General features: G+C 40.6%; 1 protein-coding gene across 1 annotated transcript in view; it reads left to right on the forward strand.

Annotated features, from left to right (window-relative positions):
• The window catches only part of ccser1 (coiled-coil serine-rich protein 1), a 1,124,107-nt gene that overhangs the window by 731,337 nt on the left and 365,215 nt on the right, over positions 1 to 27,555 (forward strand). Inside the window, exon 9 of the mRNA XM_060851459.1 lies at positions 849 to 917. Within this exon, the coding sequence (XP_060707442.1) occupies positions 849 to 917 (69 nt within the window). The remainder of the gene's footprint in view (positions 1 to 848; positions 918 to 27,555) is intronic.

Here is a 27,555-nt window from a genome sequence, read left to right on the forward strand (position 1 = left end):
CAGGGCCCAGGAACCCTGATGGAGAAAGTGAGGTCTGCAGATGCTGGAGATCAGAGCTGAAAATGTGTTGCTGGAAAAGCGCAGCAGGTCAGGCAGCATCCAAGGAACAGGAAATTCGACGTTTTGGGCATAAGCCCTCCTGATGAAGGGCTTATGCCCGAAACATCGAATTTCCTGTTCCTTGGATGCTGCCTGACCTGCTGCGCTTTTCCAGCAACACATTTTCAGCCAGGAACCCTGATGACAGCTAGCTGATTGCCTGATGGGGATTTAATTGCAAAACTGATCCTAGTTGCTGAAGGGTTTTCACCTCTACCTATTGAATGGGCCCTCAGTCATACCCATTAAATATCAGACTATTTCATTAGCTGCGGAAAGTATCATGAGATCATGACAGGAGCCATTTTACTGCAATTTGTTTTCTTTTCTTTACACAATTTAAACTATATATTTCTCTCCTATGCTGTTGGTGGACAAGTAGCAAAATGAACATCATCACAAAAAATGGCTCACTTACTTGTATAGTCAATGTACTTTTGAGACTTTGAAATTAAAATGTCTGTAAGATTTGTTTGTGTTTTACTGAATATTCATTTCTCTATCATTGGTGAGATTCTAAATCCTGGAATTGCCTTCTTAAACCATTCCACCTTTCAGGTGCTCCTTCAAAATGATCTCTTTGATCCTTTATTCAGCCACCTGTCCTAATATCTCCTTTCATGGCTCCATGTACAACTTTTGTTTGATATTGCTGGCTGTGAAGGATTTGAGGTATTAATGGTGTTATTTCAATGCATGGCAATGTCTTATGGTTGCCAGTCACAAACAATGTCCAATTTCTGTCACAGGATCGCAATCGAAGGGCACATTCCTCACGAGCAGACAAGTCCACACAGACAGAGATTCTCAGTCATGATGTGAGTAATTGTTTGTTTGTTTTTGCTCTAGTTTTTTTCCATTCATTGTTGCTTACTTCATGCCTGCCCTTGCTACATGTGCTGCTTGTTGCTTCCATGCTTTTGTTTAATAGGGTGTTCAGCAATAACATTAGTCTCTCTTTGTTCTTCTGTGGTTCCAGTCTCTTGTTACAGAATTAGATAATTACAGATCATTCCTTGTTCTGAGCAGCAGCCCTCATAAATTCTCAGCAGTGAGTTAAAGGGAATTAAAATTTAACAAATTGACACATGAAAGCTACAAAGTATCAAATGTCAAAACGTGGAAGTGAAGAATTAAATGAAGATGTTCTAAGTATCATCACAAAACTATAAAAGGTAGCCTTGGATTGTTTAGCCTAGATGAGTAGAGTGTGGTGTACAATTATAGTATGGGTTCAATCTTATATTGACTGTGGATGTTTCTGGAGGCTTTTGATCTCACATAATACCCGTGATTGATGAAGAGTGCCTCTCAAGATTTTTCTCTCTCTCTAAAAGAAGGTGAAACAATGGTCTCTCAAGGATTATGGCTAATTACCTATTTAGAAGTTCATTCCACAGCTGTGCAAATGGGAGTTGAGAATGGGAGCTTTGAAAGAAATGCTCCTCTTTGACCCTTCTCATATGCCAACCTTGACTGCATTGGAAGCAGTTCAGATTGGGTTTAGGAGACATACCTGGAATAAGCAGATTGCCTCATGAGGAAGGGCTAGACAGGCTAAGTCTGTATCCTCTCGTGTTTTGATGAGTCAGCTTAATTGAAACATAAGATCCTGAGGGGCTTTGACTGGGTGGATGTGGAAAGGATGTTTCCTCTTGTGGACGAATCATGATCTAGAGTCATTGTTTAAAATGGACACTCCCATATTTTAAAACTGAGTTAAGGAAGCAATTTACTTTCTCCCAGAGGGTTGAGAGTGTTTGGAATTCCCTTCCTCAAAACACAGGGAATGCAGAGTCTTTAAACATTTTTAAGGCCATACTTGATGAATTCTTGGTTACAAAGTGGATGAAAGATTATTGCAAATATGCAAGAATGTAGAGTTGAGGTCCAGATCAGATCAGCCATGATCTTATTGAATGGTAGACAGACTTGAAGGAACCAGGCACCTTCTGTTGTTCTTTATTTATATGTTCACATGTTGATTGTGGGACAAGTGATTTCTCACTCAAATTAAGTCTTAGTCATGATATTGGATAAGGGGTTTGAAAACCCAGGATAAGTGCTAGAATGGTAGAGAGAGCTGCAGAGGATGTGAAAGAAGAGAATGGTCTCATTTCTAGAATTCCTATCAAAATAGAGGGAAAGAACAAAATGGAGCTTTCCCTACAAGATCTCCACAGGAGTTCACCACCTGCGGAAGTGGGAGAACCTTCCAAGAGAGAACCCCCTTCCCACCCCACTGTGCGCCAGACAATGGCAAGCCTCTAACTTTCTATTTTGGAAATACTAATACAGTAGCTCAGACACAAAAAGAAGTGCCTTCAACTCACAGCTGCTTAGAATAGTATCTGAAACATTGGCAACTTGTGCTGATGGACGCCATGGGAAGTGATATTGATGTGGCAGAAATAGCTATCATTACTTTGCCAAAAATGATATTGTTGTAAACCTCACCAGCTGCATTCTGTTTTTGGATTCTGTTTTGGAACTGCAGCTACAACAGAAACAACCCATGTTCCCAAATCATTATGTGGAAGCCCTAATAAGTCACAGCAACCCAAAAATGACTGCCATGCTGGCAATGTAGGAGTTGCAATCTGAGATTGCCATACAGTTAATTACAATTGGAGATAGAAATTTAACCAATTCTGTAAGTTTGAAGGAACAATATACTACAAAATGTGGAAAAGTTGTTGGCATGAAATTCATGTCTAAAATTTATCGAGTGTTTGACAGAGATAATTTCTCCAATTATGTTTTTCTCCAATTTCTTTTAATTTAGTTGCTGTTTTGAAATCGAAGCATAGAAAATAAGAACAGGAGTAGACCAGACGGCCCTTTGAGCCTACTCCATCATTCAGTACAATCATGGTTGACTACATTGCCAATACAATAATTATAGCTGAACAGGAGTAGTTCATTTAAAAATAGTTTTATAATTATCATTCCGAATAAGCTTTAATTATTAACATTGCACATTAAGCAGTGACAAAATTGGAGCCTTCCTTCCAGACGTTCATTTTTGTAACTACCTGTTAAGTTGCATTTAGACCTTAGTTTTCCTGAATAGATACAGAATCTGAAAAATGCATTCTTGGAGGGGAAAGATGGTAAGGAGATAATTTGTCAGCATTCAACTAAGATACAGAATAAAACGAAGGTGAAGAATAGCAAAGGATGTTTTTCAGCACAACCTGCACAATCTAGTAGTTTTCCAATGAAGAAGGAATTCTTTTTGGATTACATTCACTTGCCTTTCGGATACCATCCTTAATTCCATGATTATTTTGTGCTTTGCAATTGCTAGATCTGTGAGATATTGGTTTGCAGAAGCATCACACCTTCTAAAAAAAGCTGTGGTTCACATCAGATAGAGAAACTGTGCCAATTATTCACTCAGCCTACATTCAACAATGTCTTTGTGTCCTATTTGATACTGGATATCCAAATCCAATATATTTTAAGCATTACCTCACCTCACTTCTACCATAATGCGCACTTTGCTCTCAACCTCATTCCCATCATCATTGAAACTTCCGTGATTGCTTTTGTCAATTCCAGGTTCAATATCCGTGAATCACTTCTTGGTAACCTTGGAAGCTAAAGTCTAATTCACCCACCCTCAATTTGCTTCTTGTATCATATAATATGCTACTTAGTTAAGCATCATTTTCTTTAAAATATATCTGTTCGATCCTGTCCTCAATTATTTCTCTCCGTCTCTCATAATTGTACTTTGCTTCTGAGAACTATTTGTTCTGGCTTAGCATAACAAACCAGGATATTCTGCTAAATGAAAGACTTGAACTAATTGTATAGCTATCAATGTTCTTGGGCCACAGGCATTACCTGTGATATTCCCATGAGGAGACGCAATTTACACTGACAAATTACTCTCAGTTGCTAACCAAAGGAATATCCATTGCACCCAGTGCCTGAGTGCTGTTTAATCTCATACATATTCCAGATATGAGCTTTGCAAATGGCAATGAAATTGAATGCAAACTGCACAATGGAATTTTGAAAGGCAATAGTACCTTAATTTCAAAGGGAATGAAGAATAAAAATAGGACTGTCTTGCTAAAACTATACAATGCACTACTCAGACCACAGCTGGAATACTGTGAATTCTTTTGAGTCCTTTATCTAAAGAAACATAAACTGACATTGCAGGTAGTCCAGAGGAGGTTCACTAATCTGGTACTGGATTTAAATGGACGAAAGCAGAAAATCCTGTAAAAGCTCAGTAGTTCTGGCAGAAGTCTGGAGAGAAATCTTATTTACTGTTTCGGGTCACTGGACCTGAAACATTAAAACTGATTTCTTTCCACAGATGCTGCCAGACCTGTTGCACTTCTCCAACATTTGCTATTTTTGTTTCTGATTTACAGCATCTACAGTTCTTTGGGTTTATACTGGATATAGAGGGATTATCGTATGAGGAGAGGTTAAATAGATTGGGCTTGTATTCTTTGGAATTTAGAAGAATGAGAGGTGACCTTGTTGAATCAAACAAAATTCTTAGGACTTGATGTGGAGAGGTTGTTTCCTGTTGTAGAAGAGCTTGGGACCAGAGAGCATAATCTAAAAAAAAAGGGTTGGACATTTAAGACAGAGTTAAGGGACTGTCTTATGAGGAGAGTTTGAGTCAGTTGGACCTGTACTCATTGGAATTTTAAAGAATCTGGGCCATCGTATTGAAGATTTTTAGGGGACTTTACAGGGTAGATGCAGAGAATTTTGTCTCCATAAGTCTGGGCCAGTGGCCATCACATCCAAATAAGGCACCACTCATTTAAGTCAGAGATTAGGAAGAATTTCTTCTCTCAGACTATTGTGAAAGTATTTTCTCCAGAGGGCAGATGAAGCCAAATTGTTAAGTATATTGAATTGTATTTTTAAATAGGAAATGATCCATGGTTATGAGGTAAAGACAGGAAAGTGGATTTGAGGATTATCAGATCAGCCGTGAAATCATTGAATGTTAGATCTAACCTATTGGGCTAAATGGTCTTATTAAATCTTATCTTCCTCCCATAGAGTTCATTCTCCATTTCAAAGTGTTACATAGTTTACTCGGCACCATGTGATGGCTTTTGGTATTTACAGTCAGCAGATTGATTATCAGACATTTTTCTCATTGGAGCATAATAATAAACTGTGGTGGTTGTGAGTATGTTTGTCAAGCTGGAAAGTTGATTTGCGGATGTTTCGTCCCCTGTCTAGATGACATCTTCAGTGCTTTGGAGCCTCATGTAAAACGTTGCTGTACTGTGCCTTCTGCTACCATTTCCGGTTGCTGGTTCTGGTTGTTCATTGTAGTGGCTAGTATATTGGGTCCAAGTCGATGCGCTTGTTGATGTAGTCTATGGATGAGTGCCATGCTTCTAGAAATTCTCTGGCTGTCCTCTGTTTAGCTTGTCCTATTATTGTTATGCTGTTCCAGTCGAATTTGTGGTCCCTGTCATCTGTGTGTATGCATAACAGTGAATGCACCATAAAAGTGTACAGGAAAGCCACACAAGCTGACCAGGTCCTGAAGTACACCAGCAACCACTCAAGCACACAAAAGAGAAGCTGCATTGGAACACTGTTCAAGAGGGCTGCAACACCCTGCAGCACTCCCAACCTATGAAGGGACGAAGAATACCACTACAGAGCATTCGCCAAGAACTGATAGCCCTGCCACTGCATCCACAAATGTATAACAGACAAAAAAAAAGTGACAAGGACATGCCATGACCTAACTCATTAGCCACGTTATCTTATATCAGAAAACGTTTTGGAACTGACAGCCAGACTTCTCTGACCACTGGGATCCATGACAGCCCATAAACCGGCAGTCACACTCAGACAACAGCTCACCTGGACAAAAGAACTGATACCTATCATGTGCAAGACTAATGTAATTTACAAGATTCCATGCAAAGTCTACATAAAACCCTATATAGGACAAACAGGCAGACAACTAATGATCCGCACCAAATAGTCACTAAACGCCATGACCAGCCATACACACTGGTGACAGGGACCATAAATTCTACTGGGACAGCACAACAATCATATAAGAAGCTAAACACAGAACAGCTAGAGAATTCCTCGAAGCATGGCACTCACCCACAGACTCTCTCAACAAACACATTGACCTGGACCCAACATACCGGCCACTGCAATGAATAACTTGCAAGTGGAAACAGAAATGGAAGCAGAAACTGAACCAAATAAACTCCAGAAGAGACAGTACAGCAATGCTTCACAGGTAGCTCCAAAGCACTAAAGATGTCACCTAGACAGGGGATGAAGTGTCTGCAAATCAACTTCTCAACTCAGCAAACATACCCACAACCACGACAACTGGCACCCAAGCTACAAATCTTTACACAAGCCTTGATAATGATAAACTTACTTGACAAGGAAACCATGACTTAGACCAGCAGGGTCCCTCAGTGAATTTTCCCTTGGATCCATAATAAGTCTGGTGTCGTAATTATATAACGTAATATGGCAGTGATAAGACATAGATCAGTACAGGATACGAACAGGTCCTTTGACCCACCGTATTTGTGCTGACCATGAGATTATTCTAAACTAACCTCATCTACCTCCACATGGTCTATATCCCTCTCTTCCCTGCCTGTTCATGTATCTGTCTAAATTCCTCTTAAATGTTGCTAACCTATCTGCTTCAACCACCTCCCATGGCAGCATGTTCCAGGCATCAATCACCCTCTGTGTTAAAAAAAAACACTTGTGTCACCTATCTCCTTAAGCTTTGCCTCTCTCACCTTAAATCTATGCCCCCTACTATTTGACATTTTTATCTGGGAACAAAAGACTCTGGCTATTCTCCCTGTTCATGCCTGTCATCAATTTACGTACTTCGATCAGGTAATCCCTCTCCCAACAATGCTGTAGTGAAAACAATGAAAGTTTGTCCACCCTCTCCTTGAAGCAACATCTTGGTAAACCTATTTTGCACCCTATCCAAAGTCTGCACAATCTTCTGATAGTGTGATGTCCAGAACTGCACACAATCCTCCAAATGTGATTTAACTAAAGTTTTATACAGCTACTTCACCTGAGCTGCTTTGGAATACAGTTTGGTCATTGAGAAAACAATCTGAACTTCCTCGGTTTCTATTTTCTTCCCTCTATCAATATTTTTCTTTGAACTGTAGGATTTCTCAAATGCAGTGTTGGTTTATTGGGTCTTTTTGTTCAGTGGAGAGATTACTGATGTTGGAATTTCTTTCCTGAGAACAGAGAACATGAATGGGAAATGGTAAAGGATCTTCATAGAGTATATGTGGAATAGTTTCCAAAAGCATAAATGTATGTAAATCAGAAGCTGTAAACACTAAGTTAATTCACAGAGGAACCTGATGGGAAGTGAGGAGAATTTCTTTATGAGGTAGCCAATTGTTCTAACATGTAATGCAGTCCTCTGCAAGAGTGCTGAAAGGAAACTTGATGGTAACTTTCAAAAGGAAGATAAATGCTTACCAACAGAAGCAACATTTGCAGAGTGGGGAAAAACAAGTAGCGAAGGAGGATTCACTAAATGAAAAACAAAGGACTGCGGATGCTTTAAAATCTGAAACAAAATCAGAAGTTGCTGAAGAAACTCAGCAAGTCTGGAAGTATCTATGGAGAATAAAAACAAAGTTAACGTTTCGTGTCCAGTGACCCTTCACTGGACTTAAATATTAATTCTGCTTTCTCTCCATTGATGCTGCCAGAGCTGCTGAGTTTCTTCAGCAATTTCTGATTTTATGTTGAGCAAAAGAGGACAAATTAGAAAGCTCTTCCAAAGAGCCAAGCCAGGCATGATGGGATGGTTGGATTCCTCCTGTGTTGTATGGATTCTGTTTCTATTGTGTCAGCTCCAGTTTATCATTAGACCCTTCCATATTGTGTGTTCATTAAAGAAAACAAGGATTGATGTGCATCGTCTATGCAAAAAATTGTTAAGCAGCTTGTGAACGTGTTGGAGGTAAATTATTTCCTTCAAGGGCTGAGCAGTAAACTGTGACACCTCATGGGGTGCACCAGATTACTATGACTTTGGAATAAAGGTTGAATGGATTCAAAGTCTGGTGGGTTTTCCACTCTTAGATAACAGGTAGCAAACACAACATTTAACTTTTTTGACATCCAGTTTTATTCCTCGAACAATAAATCCAAATATTTGGTTAAATTTGCTCTCATGCTGCATAGAGGCCTTTCTTGAAGGATTGGAGGCAAACAATAGCAATTTGTGTTTATATAGTGCGCTTGTCATGATAAAATGTTTCCAAGGTATTTCATAGCAATGTAATTAGAGAGAAAAAGAAGCCAGGGAATGAGAACTTCAAAAACATGGTTATGGAAGTAGGTTTTAAAGCGTGTCAAAGAGTAGGAGTGTGAAGCAGAGTAATTTTAAATTAGAAAGGGTATTCATTCCAATGGCAAAATCCTCCCATTCGTTTGTGTTGTAGGAGAGTGAGTTCCAGATTTCCCTACCCTTTGTATGAATACTCAGAATTAGCATGTTAATCGACTATGTCTTATTCTACTGTGGCCTCTATCCTTGAGATAATACTGACCATGGTCAATTTGTAGAAATCAGCCTTGGGTATGGAACAATGTGCTGAATGTTAGAATAATAGCAGTGAAACTCAGGACTAAATTAGCTGTTGTACTCAGTAACTGCTAATGTGGAAGTGACTATCAGGATACGATTGTTTGACTCCTTGATTTTCCAAAAAAAGACTCAGACATACAGGAAGTACTCAACAGGTCAAGACAATGTCATTGCAGAGAAAGAGAGTTTCTGGATAGGGTTTCAGTGTAGCTCATCTTTGGGAACGTGGTGCCATCAGGTCCAGCTTATCAAAGAAAGGAGAGACCCTCTGTCAGTATCGCACCTGGGGAAAATATAGTCCAGCAACAACCACCCCACCAGCTGGGTTGAGATGGAAAGGACTGACATGGGATTCTTGGCCGCAGGTGGCAAACAGTCAATTAGACTCATTAGTGAACCAGTTGACACCTATCATCCCTGAACCATAGAGTCTATGTCACAAATATAAGCTCTTTTGTCCATTTATTCTGTACTGGTCAAAATCAACCACCTATTTTCCCATTTTCCAGCTCAGTGCCAATAAATGGTGATTCAAGGATTAAATAGGAGGCTGTAAGACTACCCCCAGCCTAACTAATGCTGCATAATATAAACTGTCAGCTTTGTCAGCAGCTTCCTGGGGCTTCCCTTAATATCAAGCACACTGTCCCCAATCCAGAGGCCTGGCAGCAGGAAAGGAGAAGGTTGCTGGAAACCAGCACCTTGCCCTTGTTGCCATCCCACTGATCTCAGTACCTCTTCCTAACATGTGATACCCATCTCCATCTCATCTCACTCATCTTGGGTGTATTAGGGTCTCTTGATGATCCTGGGTGTCTAGTATTGCTGGCAGTGGCCACTGCTTCTCTATTACCAATCAGTTAGACCATGTCTGATCAGTAACTTGGTGCTATCTACTCACCTTGGTTTTGCAACCCTTAATATCATGCCTAGCACTGTGTGGCATGTATGGGAACTAAAAAATATGTGGCCACCTTATAACCTCTTGTGAGTGCACCCCTTGATCAAAGGTCTTTATGAGGGCTGGGAATCGGGAAAGGGAAGGTATCCTGGTTAAAATTTATTACTGAGCTATCATCGCTCAAATAGGTGACCTGGTTATTATCACATTACTGTCTGTGGGAGCTTGCAATTCACAAATTGATTGCCTTATTATTTTGCATTATAACAGTGTCTAGATTACATGAGTTTTTCTTTGAAAATCACTTAGCGGCATATTAAGGAGGTAAAGGCATAATACTGTGGTGATGAGGGTCAGAACCCTTCATGACTTCTTGAATTTCTGGACATGATATTAGTTTTGACAAAGATTGCAAGCGAAGCCTGGCAGAAACTGTAACTTTTAAATATGAATGCACTGAGCGCTTAACATTGTTGTTGCTTTAATTAATTTATTTGTTGGCGCATGGACTGAATTACAGTGAAAAGCTTTATTTATGAGTAATGTGGGCAAATCATTGTACATGCTAGATGAGATCAACGTGAGGAAGATCAGCATTATTTGAGGATAGAGAGGCCATTATTCATCAGTCTAAACACGGCTGGGAAGAAGCTGTTCTTCAATCCACTGGTGCATGTATTCAAGCTTCTGTATCTTCTGCCTGGTGGAAGAGTTTGTAAGAGATCATTGCCAGAGTGTGATGGGGTCTTTGATGATGCTGGCAGCCTTTCTGCAGTAGCGAGCCATGTAAATGGAGTCCTTGGATGGAAGGTTGGCTTCCATGATGGGCTGGGCTGTACACGCCACCTTCTGTAGTTTCTTATGGTCCTGGGCAGAATAGTTACCATGCCAGGCTTTTATGCACCCAAACAGTTTGCTTTCAGTGGTGCACCTGTAGAAGTTGATGAGAGTCCTTATGGACATGCCAAGTTTCCTGAGCTGCCTATGGAAGAAGTGGCATTGTTATGCCTTCTTGACCATCTCATCTATGTGAGACGTCCAGGACAAGTTGTCAGTTATTGTTACTCTGAGGAACTTGATGCTCTCCACCCTCCCAAACTCCATTCCACTAATGAAGATGGGGGTGTATTCTCCTCCTTTCTTTTTGAAGTTAATTTTATCAATTGTTTCAAGAAGGTAGTACCACGAAAAATGCTCCAGCAAGAAACACACTGGATAGAGTAGCTTGCAGAGAGAACATAATTATGGTCTTAGAGCTGGGGGAAGCTTTGGTAATGATCTATTTCCGATGGTAGTCACATGTTGGATTTTCTTGTTGATGAGGCTCCAGTAATGGCTGGCTGTTTGAGCTACCCTTTCAATCAGATTCTCTTCCACTTGCTTTGGAGTTTCCAGAGGTCTCCAGTGAGTTCAACTCCTGGTGAAACTGCTGGGATCATGGCCCACAGAGGTTTGGGGATCCTTGGTTAATTTTAACTTTCTAGCTGCCTTGACTGATATGAGAATTTAACTTGGAACTGTGAATTCAGAACATGGACTTGGCTCTATTAAGAAGTGTTCGCCGCCAAAAGCAACTGCATAAAAGCTCAAGAAGAAAAAAGAAATACAAAAACATGATGACAGGGATATAGAAGCATAGGGCTGGAAATGTGTGTCAGCACCAAGCATGGGCAATCAGTGGGGCAACCCCCTTGATTTTACAGATTATGAATATATCACTGCAGAGCTTGCTGCCCTGATGAAGAGGACCCACCCACCTGAGCTGCTGACCTGATCAGAGCACCAACACCTTCGTGGCACCATCAGGAATGATGGCCATTGCCCGCAAAGCAGCTTACAACTGTTTGGGTGGGGAACGTCCTGGGATTGTGGTGAGGGGGTGAGGTGCTACATTCCCTGCTCATGGCCTTCTGGGTACTGAAGAAAACCTCCACAAACCATAACTTCTACCCCACTTCTTCACTGAGCTGCCACTGGGAGGTTGTGCAGAATCTGCTAATGACCATTCCATGAGAGTTAATCAACCATCTGGAAAGATGGTCCTCAACACAGGCTGTATAGATTCAGATTGGCCTCCCACTTCCTCATAGTTAGGAAGCTTTTCCTCTCTCCTACATGTCATTTGTAAAATTCCCTCACAGTGGAACATGTTCTGAGAGGTGATTCACCAGGAATCTCTCCAATTTTATTGTGGCTTTTTTCTCCCCACCAAACCGTAAGCAAGTTCCCACTCATAAACATATTGATGGTGAAATCTCCCAAAAAAGCACAGAAGGGGGTCAGTTCTGAAGAAGAGTCATAATGGACATGAAAAATAGCTCTGTTCCTGTCTCCACACACGCTGCTGAATTTCTCCAATTCCTTCTGTGTTTGTTACAGAAGGAGGTCATTTGGCACATCAAGTATGTGCTACCCCTGATGGAGCAGCTCGCCTTTCCCTGCACCTCTGCCTGTTCCCAGTTGTCCTGTAATTCCTTTTTCTTTAAATAATAATCTAATTCCCTTTTGAAGGTCTCTGCCAGAAACCCTAGCTTTGCATTCCTCATCCTGGACTCTCCCTGTGTTTTTGTTCATCTCTGTTGCTTCATTTTCCAATCACCTTAAATCAGTGCCCTCAGGTTATCAAACCTTGTGATACAGAAGGAGAGGAGGAGGTACTTGTGGATGATAACTGGTGTGACCCAGTTTGGCTGAACGACCTGTTTCTGTGCTGTAAATGTGGTACAGCTGAGCTACAAATTGGCACCATTTCCCTGAAATACTGAGCAGTGGAATTTCATAAACTATATCATAAATATTAAACTGAAATTGCTAGACAATGGTGATTAACAACTGGGGCTGCTTAAGACATGGTGCTTGGTTATAGTCCTTATCAGTGAAGACAAAAAATAGGTTCTGATTGTCATTAACCTGGCTGTATGTGTTTTCTTTTAGCAGTGACTCAAAAATTTGAACTGCTGTTAGATTACATATAGAATGTAATTAAAAGAAAATCTGCCTGTTGGAAGCTTGCCTCCGAATATTTATGGAATTAATATTATAAAGCTTTCTTGGCTGCTCTGCATTATTCAAAGATTAGTTCTACAATTGTGCTTTCAAACAGTCTTTGATTGTTAAATCCTGTAGTGCATTAATCACCACTCTTGGTTCAGTTAGCCTGATTTGTGAAAGAAAAGAGAGCTTTTGCAATTCCTCCTTCAGGGAATAGTCAAGCAAGGCTGAGAAATTGATGAAAGTGAAGAGATAGAGACTGAGCCACTTGCATCTTTCTTTGATGCCAAAGTGTATGAGGAGCTTATGGAGTATTCAATTTGCACCCAAGGGAATGCTCAACCTGAGACAGATATACTGCAGTTTACTTCACAAATACTGACCAGGACCAGGTGTTAAATGCTGTGCAAAGGGTGACCAACCATCTTGGAGGTTTACAAGACCGTCTCATATTTGAAGTGGTTGACATTTGTCCTTGTGAGACTGTTACCCAATTTTTTTGTTCTGTGATTTTCACACATTGCAGCAAATGTATTCTGCACCTGGCTACCTCCTCCCACAGGTTTGCTGAACAACCTGCCCACTCAGATATCAGGGTGTCCCTCAATTCATTCCCCTGAGGGTGATTGTCCAGGGTGCCGTAGACAAGTGATGTGTTTTTGGGAGAAAGGACAGTTTCTCTTTACTCTGAGACGGAAAGATTTCAGACCGTAACTGAAGTTTCAATTGGGAAGCTGAATAATAGCATACAGAGACATGTATATTGTTTACAGTATCTATCATCGTTTATACTTCTGACATGAGGTCCCTGATTAAAGCTTCAGTCCAGGATCTGAGCACAAAAATCAAGGGTTAACTTGATGTATTGAGGGAGGGCTACAATGTCAGAGGTGCTGTCTTTAGAATGAAAGCTTAAACTGAGGCTCATTTAACTGAACATAACAAATCACATGAAGCGATCTGGCAGAAAAGCAAGTTCTCTCTCGTGTCCTGCAAAATATTTACCCCTCAATCAATATCAGAACAGAAATAGATTATCTAGGCACTATTGCATTGGTTCTGGATTAGTGGTGCAGGCAGAGCACAGCAGTTCAGGCAGCATCCAAGGAGCAGCGAAATCGAAGTTTTGGGCAAAAGCCCTTCATCAGGAATAAGGGCAGAGATCCTGAAGCGTGGAAAGATAAGCTAGAGGAGGGTGGGGGTGGGGAGAAAGTAGCATAGAGTACAATAGGTGAGGGGGGGAGGGGATTAGATTAGACTTACAGTGTGGAAACAGGCCCTTCGGCCCAACAAGTCCACACCGACCCGCCGAAGCGCAACCCACCCATACCCCTACATTTACCCCTTACCTAACACTACGGGCAATTTAGCTTGGCCAATTCACCTGACCTGCACATCTTTGTGACTGTGGGAGGAAACCGGAGCACCCGGAGGAAACCCACGCAGACACGGGGAGAACGTGCAAACTCCACACAGTCAGTCGCCTGAGTCGGGAATTGAACCCGGGTCTACAGGCGCTGTGAGGCAGCAGTGCTAACCACTGTGCCACCGTGCCTCCCCGTCAGGGAGGAGACCTGCCTATCACTTTCATCCCCTCCCCCACTCACCTTCTGTACTCTATGCTACTTTCTCCCCACCCCCACCCTCCTCTAGCTTATCTCTCCACGCTTCAGGCTCTCTGCCCTTATTCCTGATGAAGGGCTTTTGCCCGAAACTTCGATTTCGCTGCTCCTCGGATGCTGCCTGAACTGCTGTGCTCTTCCAGCACCACTAATCCAGAATCTGGTTTCCAGCATCTGCAGTCATTGTTTTTACCCCATTATTGCATTGGTGTCTGTGGAAATTTGCTGTGCACAAATTGGTTGAAGGTTTGAAACAAACAAAAGCAGAAATTGCTGAAGAAGCTCAGTAGGTCCTGGCAGCTTCTGTGAAGGATGAGTAGAGTTAATGCTTCAAATTTAGAGACCCTTCTTCAGAACTGAAGCCAAACTGGTTTTGAAATGTTAACTGTTTTCTATTCTCAGATTCTGCCAGATCTTTTGGGGTTCACCAGCAATTTCTGTTTATATTTGTTTAAGATTTCCAGCATCCACAGTTCTTTGTTTTATTTTGTGTTTTCAGAGTTCCCACGTTACAACAGTGTGTTCACTTCCAAAGTGCATGAATGGCTGTAAAATGCTTCGAGATATGTGGTGATTAGTGCTATCCAAATTCAAGTCTTTATTTTTAAGGAGGTTGGTTGTTTCACAGATCAGCTATATTTCAAACAAGCTATTGATATTGAACATTAATGTGGAAGTTCTCCACATTTCAAACAATTAATGTGTAGAAAGGGAAAGCAAAATTTTACAGCAGTACTCATTCAATAGATGTTTGAGTAGGTTTTTAAAAATGTTGAATTGTCCTTTAAAATTTGAAATATTGTCTTTCCCTAATGGTTCAGAACACAAGCCATGAACATCCCTGTCACTGTTATATTAATTGCATTATTATAGTTGAGAATAAACAGGAGGAAGGTATTGATTGATTAAAAGCAAAGTACACTTGATACTAAAAATCTGAAAGAGACAAAGAAAATGCTGGAGAAACTCAGCCGGACTGGTACATCTGTGAATTGATGTTTTGTGTCTGATGTGACAGTTCCGAAGAAATAATACTAGATTCAAAATGTTAATTCTTTCTCTGTTCATAGATGCTGTTGGACCAGCTGAGTGTCTCCAGCATTTTCTGTATTTTTTTATTGATTAAATATCTTGAGTGCGCATAATATCAGACTCCTGAATAGGGTCACTAGACCTAACTGTCTGCATCTCTGCACCTGATTTCCTTTGAAGTTTTGTTTTATTTTTATTGCATTGCTCCCACAGTGCACTGTGGCATGTTATTTGAATTAACTTGTTTTGTCTTACAAAAGAATGCATGCAATTGTGTGAAAAAGGGCTCACTTTAGCCCCATGCTCCTGATCAGTGACCAACCATTGGTGAGAGTGGTGGGACTTTCTCAATAGGCCAAGGTGGCCATTGACAGTATCATCCAAACAGTATGCAGTGCACAGGCCATTCAGCCAGACTGTCTCCTCTTTCCCTTGGCTATATGTGTGCCTGGTTGTCCTTGGAGAAGAAGCAGGCTGTGTTCAGCATTTTGCTTCAGCCCTTCTGTAATGAGTGGGTGCCATAGTGTCTGGAGTGCATGATCACTCCCCATGATGATATTCATATTTCAGTTACAGTGCTCCTTTAAGGGCTTATTAATTAGTTCATTTATTAATTAATGATCAAAAGGATATTTCAAGGATCTGGCTTCAACCCCGTGCCCCAAGATATTTGGTCATCTAATGCAGAGGGGCATAGTGGGCAGAAAGACTACTTCATTCACCTGCTCTCTTGTGTTGGCAGTTTAGCAATAGGGAAGGCAACAGAAAAGACAACAAATTAGATGTTCTCAGCCAAAGAAACCAATAAGCTACTTACTTTGATAGGAAGTGAGGGTGGAGGAGGCAGAAGAGAAGGGTTTAAGAAAATCACTTATCGTGCAGAGAAGAAGTTGATGGCTTTCATTCTTGAGATGATACTGGAACAGTGAATAGTTTGGGCTGAGGAAAGCAGGACTCAACAGTGCTTCAAAAGGGCCAGAATGACATGACCCTAGACGATTAAACCAGTTGTCCACCATATCCACTAAAATCTATATCCTCCTAGCTGTTTATAATAATTTAAGAATCAATTAAATCAAATAAATAGTGAATTATTTACTATGATCTGAATCCCTATCTTAACCGTTTGTCAAAAAGTAGACGTGAATGCACCATTCTAAATTAGTTGAAGCCAAACTACCTGAAGAAACAAGGGCTTGAATCTGAGCTGATCTCAGCTGTGCTATAATTATGATCTTACATAAGCTCAGTAAAAGTCACATCACAACGCTAATTAGAAATAGTGTTGTGTCTCTCAACATTTGAAGTAATTATCTGCTCTCTTGTGTTAAATAAATATGCAAGAGTTCTTTTCATTCTGTTTGTGATATTCGTCCTTTATCAACACCTGGGCAATGAACAAAGAAAAGTACCTTGGTTACTTGTTTTGTGTGTAATTATTGCTAGTTCTGATCTAAAAGCAATGTCTTGAGTATTGTCCTTGTACTGTGCCACAGAATAGAATGAATTTGAGTATGTTGGTTGGTATAGTGGACAAAAACATAATTTCTTCTTCCATTTGCTGTCAGTGGATTAGAATCCAGCTGTTCCTTTAGCTGTGCTCCATCATCCCATTGATAGCTAAGCCACAGAATTTGGCTGGTTCCCAGGTTTTTGTTTGTGGTTCTCAGCTAGCATGGCAATGGTTCAGATGGATATTAGCACTCTATTACTGATAGTATAGAACTGGTGAACTATATTAGCAATCACTTGTGTAGCTGTCAGGTGAAGAAGGTTTGCAGCTTTGGTAAGATCCTTCAGATAGTTGACTAACCTTTCAACACACGTCATAAAGAATCTTGAACAGACAACTGCCACATGTAACCCTTTAATTGGGTGCATAACCAAGGCCGACACTTCCATTGTCAGTCAAGGGCTACATTGAAGAGTGGTGCCAGCTTTCAGGTAAGACATTAAACCAAGGCCCCCTCTGATCTAATGTGGATATAAAAGATCCCATTTAGATTTACATTGAATCTTGGTTTTGGTGCATGAAGTATCAACCTATTAAATCCTTTTATCATGCAGTCCTCAGGTGCATGATACATTCTCCATGGCATTAGCTAAACAACTTTCTAACCCTTTTCTCATGGATTATATAAAGTATTGCACCCTTTGAGTTTTGGTACTCTTGCATGTCCTTATGCATACAAGACATAAAGTTTCAATAGAATATCTCTCTTTACAATAATATAAAGATTCTATACTACCAAATAAAAAAACTTGGAATGACTTTGAGGAACACCATGAAAGCAAGCCCCCCATGGTTCCAGCCTTTAATTATCCTTCAAATAATGTTGACTAAATAATAATCGGACTATTAACCTCATTGCTGTTTGTGGGATTTCCATATTTCCGACAGTACAGCAATGATTACATTTTAAGAAGTACCTCATTCGTGAAGTGAATTGCTTTGGGATACCCTTAGGTCATAAACACCATGAGTTAAGCATCAGATCTTTTGTTCTTTCAATGAAGCTATATCCCAGCAATTAAACAATGCTTTTAGATGAGAAGGGAAGAGAGAGAATTAGCAGAAATAAATCATTTCACTGACAATTGCAATTTTGCTACAGAAAATACCTTTGAGCTCCTAGTGCTGTATCTAACAGCTGTGATGCAACAATCCTAAAAGTGTCCCCAGTTCAGCAAAGGATTGGACCAAGATTTGAATCAATCCCAAGAAGCCATGCAATCGCATTTAAATTGTGGAAGCACAAAGATGGTTATTGGGACAGGCAGAGAGCAAGTGTTATTGTGTACCTTATTTGTATTTTGCATCACATGGCATTTTGTCATGCTGACACAGGTTGCTGTCGTTCAGTATTGATGCCTTGCTCAATCTTTGCTGAACAAGCAAAAACAGTAGACGTTCCATTGCCTTTCGTCAACTTCCTTCAATCTATGTTTTTTCCCAATAATTACATTTTCTCTTCTGTGAATTAGATCTCACTGGGATATTATTCATTTGAAGTGCAGTGGAAAATGATAGCTGTATAACTTTCCAAACTGATTTGATACCCAAGTATGAATTGCAGTTGTATATTGAAACATAACAGGTGATGCAATCTCCAATAAACACAAAATTTAAATGAGTTTCTGCACATTGTTTCATGGGCAAATCAATGTGATGTCCGATACAGTTTTTGCTAATCAAAACATGCATATAGATATTAATGTACATCAGATTTCCATGTTATCAGTTGTGTTCTGATCACAAGTAGTTAATGGGCATTGTAGCAGATGAATCCTTAATGTGTTAAGAGTATCTCAGGTAATATTATTAGAAAACACACCAAAAACTTTGATTATTGGAAGTGGTGGGCTTAATATTATATGATTCTAATGTTTTGTGATTGGATTATTACATTGACTCCTGCCTTTGTTCATCACATAGCACCAGAGATTAATTAGATAATTGGAAGGAAGAGTCCACTTATGTTTATACTATTAACAGTTTTTAATAGAATTTAGTTCTCTTCTTTCCCACTCTTGGGAACCTATTTGGAAATAGGTAATATAAAATACACTTTCCGTGTCTTTGGAAATATGATATCTGATAAGAATTCCTCATCCCCAAAGGTCTCAATTTGTTCTTGAAAATTTCCTCATAAGTATTGCATAGAACATAGAGCACAGAACCAAGCCATTCCACTCAACATGCCACACTGGTAATAATGCTTCACTTGAGTCTCTTCGAGTCTTCCTTCATTCTTGAAAGTGGAGTCACAGGTAGATAATTTAGTAAAGTAGGTGTTTGGTATGCTTGCCTTTATTTGTCAGTGCACTGAGTATCGGAGTTGGGAGGTCATATTGCAGCTGTATAGAGCATTGGTTAGGCCACTTTTGAAGTATTGTGTGCAGTTTTGGTCTCCCTGTTGTAGAAAGGATGTTGTGAAACTTGAAAGGGTTCAATAAAGATTTACAAAGATGTTGCCAGGATTGGAGAACTTGAGTGATAGGAAGAGGCTGAATAGGTGGAGGCCATTTTTCCTGGAGCATCAGAGGCTGAAGGGTGACCTTCTAGAGTTTATAAAATCATGAGAGACATGGAAAGGATAAATAGACAAGGTCTTTTCCCCAGGTGGGGGAGTCCAAAACAAGGCAGCATAGGTTTAAGGTGAGAGGGGAAAGATATAAAGGAGACCTAAGGGGCAACCTTTGCACACAGAGTGTGGTGCGTATATCGAATGAGTTGCCAGAGGAGGTGGTGGAAACAATAGAACTGCAGATGCTGGAATCCAAAGTAGACAGGCAGGAGAGTGTTCTGAAGAAGAGGAAGTCGAGGAGGCTAGTACGATTACAACATTTAAAAGGTGTTTGGATGGGTATATGAATAGGAAGGGCTTGGGGGATATGGGCCAAGTGCTGGCAAATGGGACTAGATTTATTAAGGAGGTCTGGTTGGCATGGGCGAGTTGGGCTGAAGGGTCTGCTTCCATGCTGTATATCTCCATGACTCTGTCAGCATAATTTTCTATTCCCTTCTCACTCAGTAGTTTACCTAGCTACTCATTAAATGCATCTAACCTACTAATTTTAACTACTCTCTTAAGTAGAGAATGGTTGAAGTGAATATTACTGTGTGAAGAAGAGCTTATGCCCGAAATGTCAATTCTCCTCCTTGGATGCTGCCTGACCTGCTGCGCTTTTCCAGCAACACATTTTTCATTACCGTGTGGCATTTTGGGCAAAAATTTGAAGATGTTCTTCTGGAAAATGTTTATAACCTAGTGCCAAACACAAGAAATAGTTTTCACTGCAGACTGTAACTTACAGAATTCTTACCGTGTTTTGTTTTTAAAAGATAAAGCCTTAGTTGTGCCTGACCAAATGTGTGAGAAAGGCTTTCCCAAGGTTCATTGATACATCAGCATTCTGGGATGGAAAAGTTAATCTCTGAAGTTGAATTAGACAAAGACTGTTTTAGTCCTGAACACCACTTCATAAGCATTTGCTAAGAATCCACATAAGGGTTAGATGTTCACAAATAAAGCAAATTGGATGGTAATAGCAGAATAGCATACATTCTACTCAGGATGGCTCCTGTCTTCAGTGGCAGTGCTTCTACCTCTGAGCCAGGAGGGCTAGGATCACGTCCCCGCTGCTGAAGAAGTGTGTCATATCTGAACAGATTGATTTGAAAATATTCACATTCTCCTCTGCTCTGGGCCATGTAGTCCAGATTCAAGACCCTTTTTTCTTGGCAATGTATCACAGGTTAATTAAAAATAATTTTAAAGGACTCATGCAGTGCATTTATTACATCCTTACCACTGGGCCAGAATGTCCATGTACAATCCCACCAGCCAGAAAGGGGTATCATAACATGTCTGAACCGAATAATTTTGAATAAGTATTGTCTACTTAGCCGATTGATCAGAATGTGAGGAAAGGAGTAAGTTGAAAAGTTGATCCTGTATCAGAACTGGGAAGGGTGGACAGGCAGGCCTCTTGAAAGAACTGCCTGCATTAAATTGGCTGGGAAAACAATAAGATGAAGATGACTGGATACAGATGTGAAATATTTGGCAAAAATAGTAATTGATGAGGTTAATAACTTCTGAACAGTTGGGTTGCCAATCTTGGTTGGATGTATTTCCTGAAGGTTTCACTGCATGACTTTCTCATGAAAAACTAACCTGTCCCCAAACTGGGATTCGGCTATCTTTGGATAACACTGTTTTTCTATGTCAATTGGAATAGGAGTCGAAAAGTGTGGTGCTGGAAAAGCACAGCAGGTAAGGCAATATCTGAGGATCAGGAGAATCGCAGTTTTGGGCATAAGCCTTTCATCAGGAGTTCATTATCTTTAGATTTTACACTCCCTACAGTGTGGAAACAGGCCCTTTGGCCCAACAAGTCTACATCGACCCTCTGAAGAATAACCCACCCAGACCCATTCAGCTACCCTATATTTACCCATGACTAATGCATCTAACACTAAGGGCAATTTAGTATGGCCAATTCACGTCTTTGGATTGTGGGAGGAAACCCATGCAGACATAGGGAGAATGTACAAACTCCACACATACAGTCGCCCGAGGCGGGAATTGAACCCAGGTCCCTGGTGCGGTGAGGCAGCAGTGCTAACCACTGAGCCACTGTGCCACCCTAAGTTGAAGTAATCAGCCACAGGGTGATAGGGTTGTTTGGTGCATGTGTCCCAGAAATGTTCTCTGAAACATTCTGCAAGTTGGCATTCTGTCTCCCCAGTGTAGAGGAGACCACATTGAGAGCAATGGACACTGTAGATGAGATGTTTGGATGTGCAGGAAAATCTTTGCTGGATGTGGAAGGATCCTTTGCGGCCTTGGACAGAGGTGAGGGAGGAGATGTGGGTGCAGGTTTTGCACCTCTTGCGGTGGCAAGGGGAAGTGCTGGGAGTGGAGGGAGGGAGGGTTGGTGGGGGGGGGGCATGGACCTAATGAGGAAATCGTGGAGGCAATAGTCTCTGCGGAATGCCTTTTTAACCAATATCATTGGTGTGTTATTAAGCTTCAAGTACACTTTCAACAATTAATCCGCCCCTGTCATGGAAACAGAAGGTTTAAAAAAAAACAGGCAGAACCCAGATTGCAAGAAAACAACCCAAACAGTGAATTTTTCTTAACTGTGTTACTATTTGAGGTCAAGTGGGTTGCTGGCTGATATAATTGTGTCGATAATCTCATAGGATACTAAGCTGTGACATGGACGCTTGCAGGATGGTAAACCAGGGTCCAGAAAATTGACTGTAATGAAAGTCATCCCTTTGGAATCTTAAGGGATAACTTTTAGATTATTCTATACATAACAGAAACTTTTCAAAAGGCTATTGTACCATGAATATATACCTACCTTAAGGTTTTATCCAGGCCATGATTCTGTCATCAAATTGCCCAGCCTCTTGTGATCGAACAGCCATCCCACCCAAGGAACCATCTTAAAAATGGTTTAAGAATCCTAATACCACCCCTCAATGTGAGTATCACCTTCCTTTTGCTCTCCATGGTTAACTGGAGATTTTATGTGTCTCTAAAATAGTCCAACATGTCTCTTTGGTGTAAACAGAGGAACAGTAAATTCTGCACTTTGCCAAAGGTACACTCATCCTGACTATTTATAAGAAGCAGGGAGAGGCAGGAATGAGTGGTAGGGCCATTGGATGTAGAAAATCAAATGATGAAATTCTCAGCATTTGGCCATCCTGGGACATGCCTTTTTAGCAGTGACTGGACCCCAACGATTTTTAAAGTATTAAACTTTCTGCTCCTAAAGTAACAAGAAACCATCTTGAACAAGATAATGGATATCTGCAAGGAGTAGTCACCTCCCGTAATAAGTATTCTGAAGCATTTTAAGGTTTTCCAAAGGGCTCATGCCAGCTTCTGAATGATGTGCATTCAATTGAGACTTTATAAGGGAAGAATAGATGGAATTTCAATTGGGCAGTCCCAGAAACTTCTTTAGGTATGCCCCATTGACAGGGGAATGTAAACTTTAGAACCAAACATGCCAGTATCTTTTGGGAAGAATCCTGATGCTCAGGACTAAATTTCCCCACTCTCAGGAGGCACCAGTTGACCAAGGACTTTTGGGACCACTAAATCAAGGTTGCACACAGATTTAATGTTTAGCATGAAATACTGATAGACTGCGTAGATTGCTATCTACCGTCAATCAGAAATATTTCAATAATGGCCAGACTCCGTTACCAATATACAGCAGTGTATCATAATTATAAGTGACTGCTTTCACTTTGCAGTAAGATGGCAGTAGAGTACGGCTCTTTTTATTCTCTTTTCTTGATTATCTTCTTCTTTCCTTTACTGACTTCTTGACCTGAGCTCAGAGGCAACAGTGGCGGCAAGTGAGCCCAGTGCAGACTCTGGTGAACCAACACTTACTTTTCCTGAATGAACACGAGACTTGTCGTCAGAATCTGCAGTTACTACATTAGTAGAGGTGAGATAGGCCCGGTGGCGAAAGATAGTACCCGAGGATTAGTGGCTTTGTCATTAGTTGTGTTCAAGCGCGGTGGTTGTGGAAGGACATCACAATGACACTGAGGTGGGCCCAGTGGCAAGAGAGGCGACCCTGATGATAGTACATCTGGCCCAAGCAACGGCAAGGAAGTGGAGGAGGAGAATTGGCCGAGCAGCAAAAGATGGCACCTGAAGAGTGGTGACTTCAATGTTGGTTGAATCCAGTGTGGACGATGTCAAGGTGGCGGAGGAGGGATGGCAGCACAGGCATTGTTGATGATGAGTTGGCTCAGGACTAATGGACTCTCTTTAAGCAATATCTTTTTTTATTCTTAATACTATTTAAAATGGCGCCGGATCATGGCAACAGTGGAAAATCTTTTTCTCACTGTAAAATACATGAGACAATGAGATCATTCATTAAAGTTTCAATTCTGTCTGTACCAGTCCATAAAGAAAAAACACTAACTTTAACTGTCTTTTGATTAAGCTTGTCTGGTAATTGACAAAAGTCATGTCACCAGCCTAAATCAACATGAACTATCAATACTGCAAGTTAATCCTAATAGCTGCCTTTTGTAAAATACAGCAGCTCTATCTTCAATAGAAATTGTGATAAATTAAGACTTTGTAAGTATTTTGTACACATTTTTCCATGATTCACTGAACTCTATTGCTTTCTGGCACTGTTAGCCAAACAAAGTGGATACAATGAGGGACTGTCTGTTCATGTTTTGCTTGTTTGCATATCAATAAGAAAGCCTAACCCACTACAGTTGTAATTTATCTCTTACCTGTTGAAAGTTGAATATAGTGTATGAAGGTCACTTGCGTCTTTGCTCCCAGCTCTGAAGAGCCAATATTTAATCAAAGAGAAGAAACAGGTTATGAGAGGAGGACATTTATAACGGAGAATAATGTACTATATAATTCTCTCTAAAATAATATACTGAAAATCATGATATACTGAAGTGCAAAGCAGCAATGGAGCATTGTTCTACCTAATATCTACAGATAAGTTCTGAAAATTCATGACACAAAAGAATAAATAAAAGTTTTCTGTTTGTTAGAACTCCAATTGGAAGCATTTTACGGTGAGTACTGGATAGATGGAAAATAAACAAAAAAATTAAGCTTCATGTTAGATCAAGTGGTGGTCAAGCAAATGCGGTATGGCCAAGGTGTTGACAGGACCAAAACACACACAGGCATTTACCTGCAAATGTTGGAAGCACTCAGTATCTGTGGACAGAGAAATGTTTTCAATAGAGTCGTAGAGATACACAGCATGGAAGCAGATCCTGCAGTCCGACTCGTCCATGCTGACCAGATATCCTATATAAATCTAGTCCCATTGGCCAGCATTTAGCCCATATCCCTATAAATCCTCTCTATTCATATACCCATCCACATACCTTTTAAATGTTATAATTATACCAACCTCCACCACTTCCTCTAGCAGCTCATTCCATCCACTCGCCACTCTCTGTGTGAAAAAGTTGCCCCTTACATCCTTTTTATATCTTCCCCCTCTCACATTGATCCTTTGCCATCTGGTTTTGGACTCGCCCACCCCAGGGAAAAAACCTTATCTATTTACCCTAACCATGCTTTTCGTGATTTTATAAACCTCTGTAAGGTCACCCCTCAGCCTCTGACATTCTGGAGAAAATAACCCCAGCCTATTCAGCCTCTCCCTTAAGCTCAAACCTTCCAACCCTGGTATCAACTTTGTAAATCTTTTCTGAACCCTTCCAAAAGGAGAGAGACCAGAATTGTATGCAGAATTCTAAAAGTGGCCGAACCAATGTCCTGTACAGCTGTAACATGACCTCCCAACCCCTGTACTCAATGTACTGACAAATAAACGCAAGATGAATATCCTTTCATCAGAACTAGATGTCGTTGGAGAGGAACTGTCTTAACTTGGTTAAAAAGTAGCAGGAGGGATAGAAAAGAAGAGAAGCAGACAGTTAGGGAGAGAAGGTCAGAACTGATTTAATGGGAAAAATAATTACGGTGCATGGCAAGGTGGATAGTAATGAGCTCAGTGATGAAAGAAAAAAATTGGTCCTCTAAAAGTATAAGGTCGCAGCAGAAGAGCAGCAAAGGGAGGATATGGAAAAGACATGGATATGGATATGGAGAAGAATTCTATGAGGGAGTGCACAGAGATTTTGGTGTACAAACTGGGTGCACTGGTTATCACAGCAGTAAATATTTATGGAGACACTCACTACAATGCTACCTAATGGGAGCAGCAGAGACATCTAATATGTCCTGAATTGATTGTCTTCCTAAGGTTGACCATTGACAATATCTCTAGTGACAGTATCAATGTGAGGAAGTGACATGGTGATTTCATCACAAACTAGTAATCCAGAGGTTCTGCAGGCTATTGAAGAGATTGATTTGTGTATAACAGTACCTTCCACAGCTGGTACAGATGAATGCTGCTCGACTAAGGTTCACTGACGTTTTATTTTCCTTTGCATTGGGTTCTGTTTCTGCTATCAATTTTCTTCTGCTGGCCTCTACTTTCTCCACGGCATTCTGAACAGCTTGCTTACAAGCACTGTGGTCAGTATTAAGGAATTAACATGCATCAAATCCAGAACTGATCAATCTGAGGTTTCATTTGCAGACAGCTTCGTGTGGCAGCTGTGGGTGAGTTGCTAGTCTGATTTCAAGAGCAAGCTGGGCATAGTAATTCTTTGGGAATGTGGCCATTGTTTCATTTAGCGTGGATGACCCACCCACCAACCAGAGTTGCCACTGACCTGAGGACAAATTTTATGGGGATCTTTGCATGCTGAAGGACTTCCATATTCAGTATTCCATTCTGTCAGGAGAACCCCAATATCCATCTGAGGCCATGGAGAGGGGAACTTTTTAGCTAATTAGCCTACATAAACTGATAATGCCTTGCTCTTGTATATAATCCTTCAGATTATAGGTAGCTATCTCATGAGAGAAAAATAGACAGACAATTGATAGTGATTCAACCTCAATTTTACCACGCTTCAGAGGAGGGAAAAGTTTGAGAAGGAAGGAGCTTCATGGTATTATACAGAAAGGCACGCGCCTGATATTTTGTATGGAGCTTTTTATTTTCAGCTTTATGTTTGTCAAGTCTGGAGCCATAATAAGTGTCAATGTTGAGTTTGGACTAAAAGCACAAAACTCTTCGCAATTCTGAAAACCCAGCAGAGAATGCTACAGTAGTCCACATAAGGAAAGCAAGGCCTTTTACTGCCAGGCAGTTGAATGGGGCTTTTCAACTTTTCAGTCTTTTCAACTAGTCATAAGGGACTATTATAATAGTTAAAAATGTGTGAACTTTTGCTTTTCAGCTACATTAATCTCACTGGCCTGTCCTTGTCTGCATCCTTTTATATCCTTTCTTTGCAAATAGTTATTCCATTCTCTTTGATATAGCCTCCCTGCTGTCACTTTGTAATGGAATGGTCACTGTCTATGTTCAAGTCTACTCGATATCAGAGCAGTGCCAGTAAATCATGGTGCAGTGGATAATATTTTTGCTGCACTGCAATATATCTCAGGTCTTTCGTCTATGAGCTGTGTGTAGCCCCAAATACATTGTAATAAGCATACAAATCAATGAGGATTGAGGAATGCATTCTTGTGCAAGCCTCTCTACCAGTGCTGCATCAGTGCGATCATTGTGACGCAGTGGGACATTTCTGCAGCGAAAGCTTGCATGATCAGTGACACCAAGACAAAAATGCCAGACGTAAAAGTGTCAGATGTTGAACAAATGATGATTCAGCTAAAACCTGATCGTCCAGTATAAAATAGGGCAATAGTCACTTTATTTTGAAGTGAAACTTTCCTGTGTGTGAGGAAACACAAATTCTAATGTTTCTCATTGATGTTTCCCAGAGAAGAATTTTGACTTATTGCCATTTTCTAGTTAGTAATTCAGTAACCTGGAGTCTATCCACATAATATCAGCATAAAAATGCTGAAGAGCAATAAACAGAACTTCAGAAATTATCAGCACTCAAGCCAATTAAGTTTTTTTATTCATTTGTGGGATGTTGCCCTCTTTGATTAGGGCCGAATTTCTCACACCTCTCTCACGGCCCAGATGATAATTAAGAGTCAACCACATTTCTGTAAGTCTGGAGTCACTTACAGGCAAATCAAGGTCAGGTTAGCTTACTTCCTTCCAGAAAGGACAACAGTGAACCAGATGTGGTTTTCCCTCAGAATTGGCATGATTAGACTCTTAATTCCAGAGTTTTATTGGATTTA

The sequence above is a fragment of the Hemiscyllium ocellatum genome, chromosome 36 (genome assembly GCF_020745735.1).
Source record: "Hemiscyllium ocellatum isolate sHemOce1 chromosome 36, sHemOce1.pat.X.cur, whole genome shotgun sequence".
Taxonomy (NCBI): Eukaryota; Metazoa; Chordata; class Chondrichthyes; order Orectolobiformes; family Hemiscylliidae; genus Hemiscyllium; species Hemiscyllium ocellatum.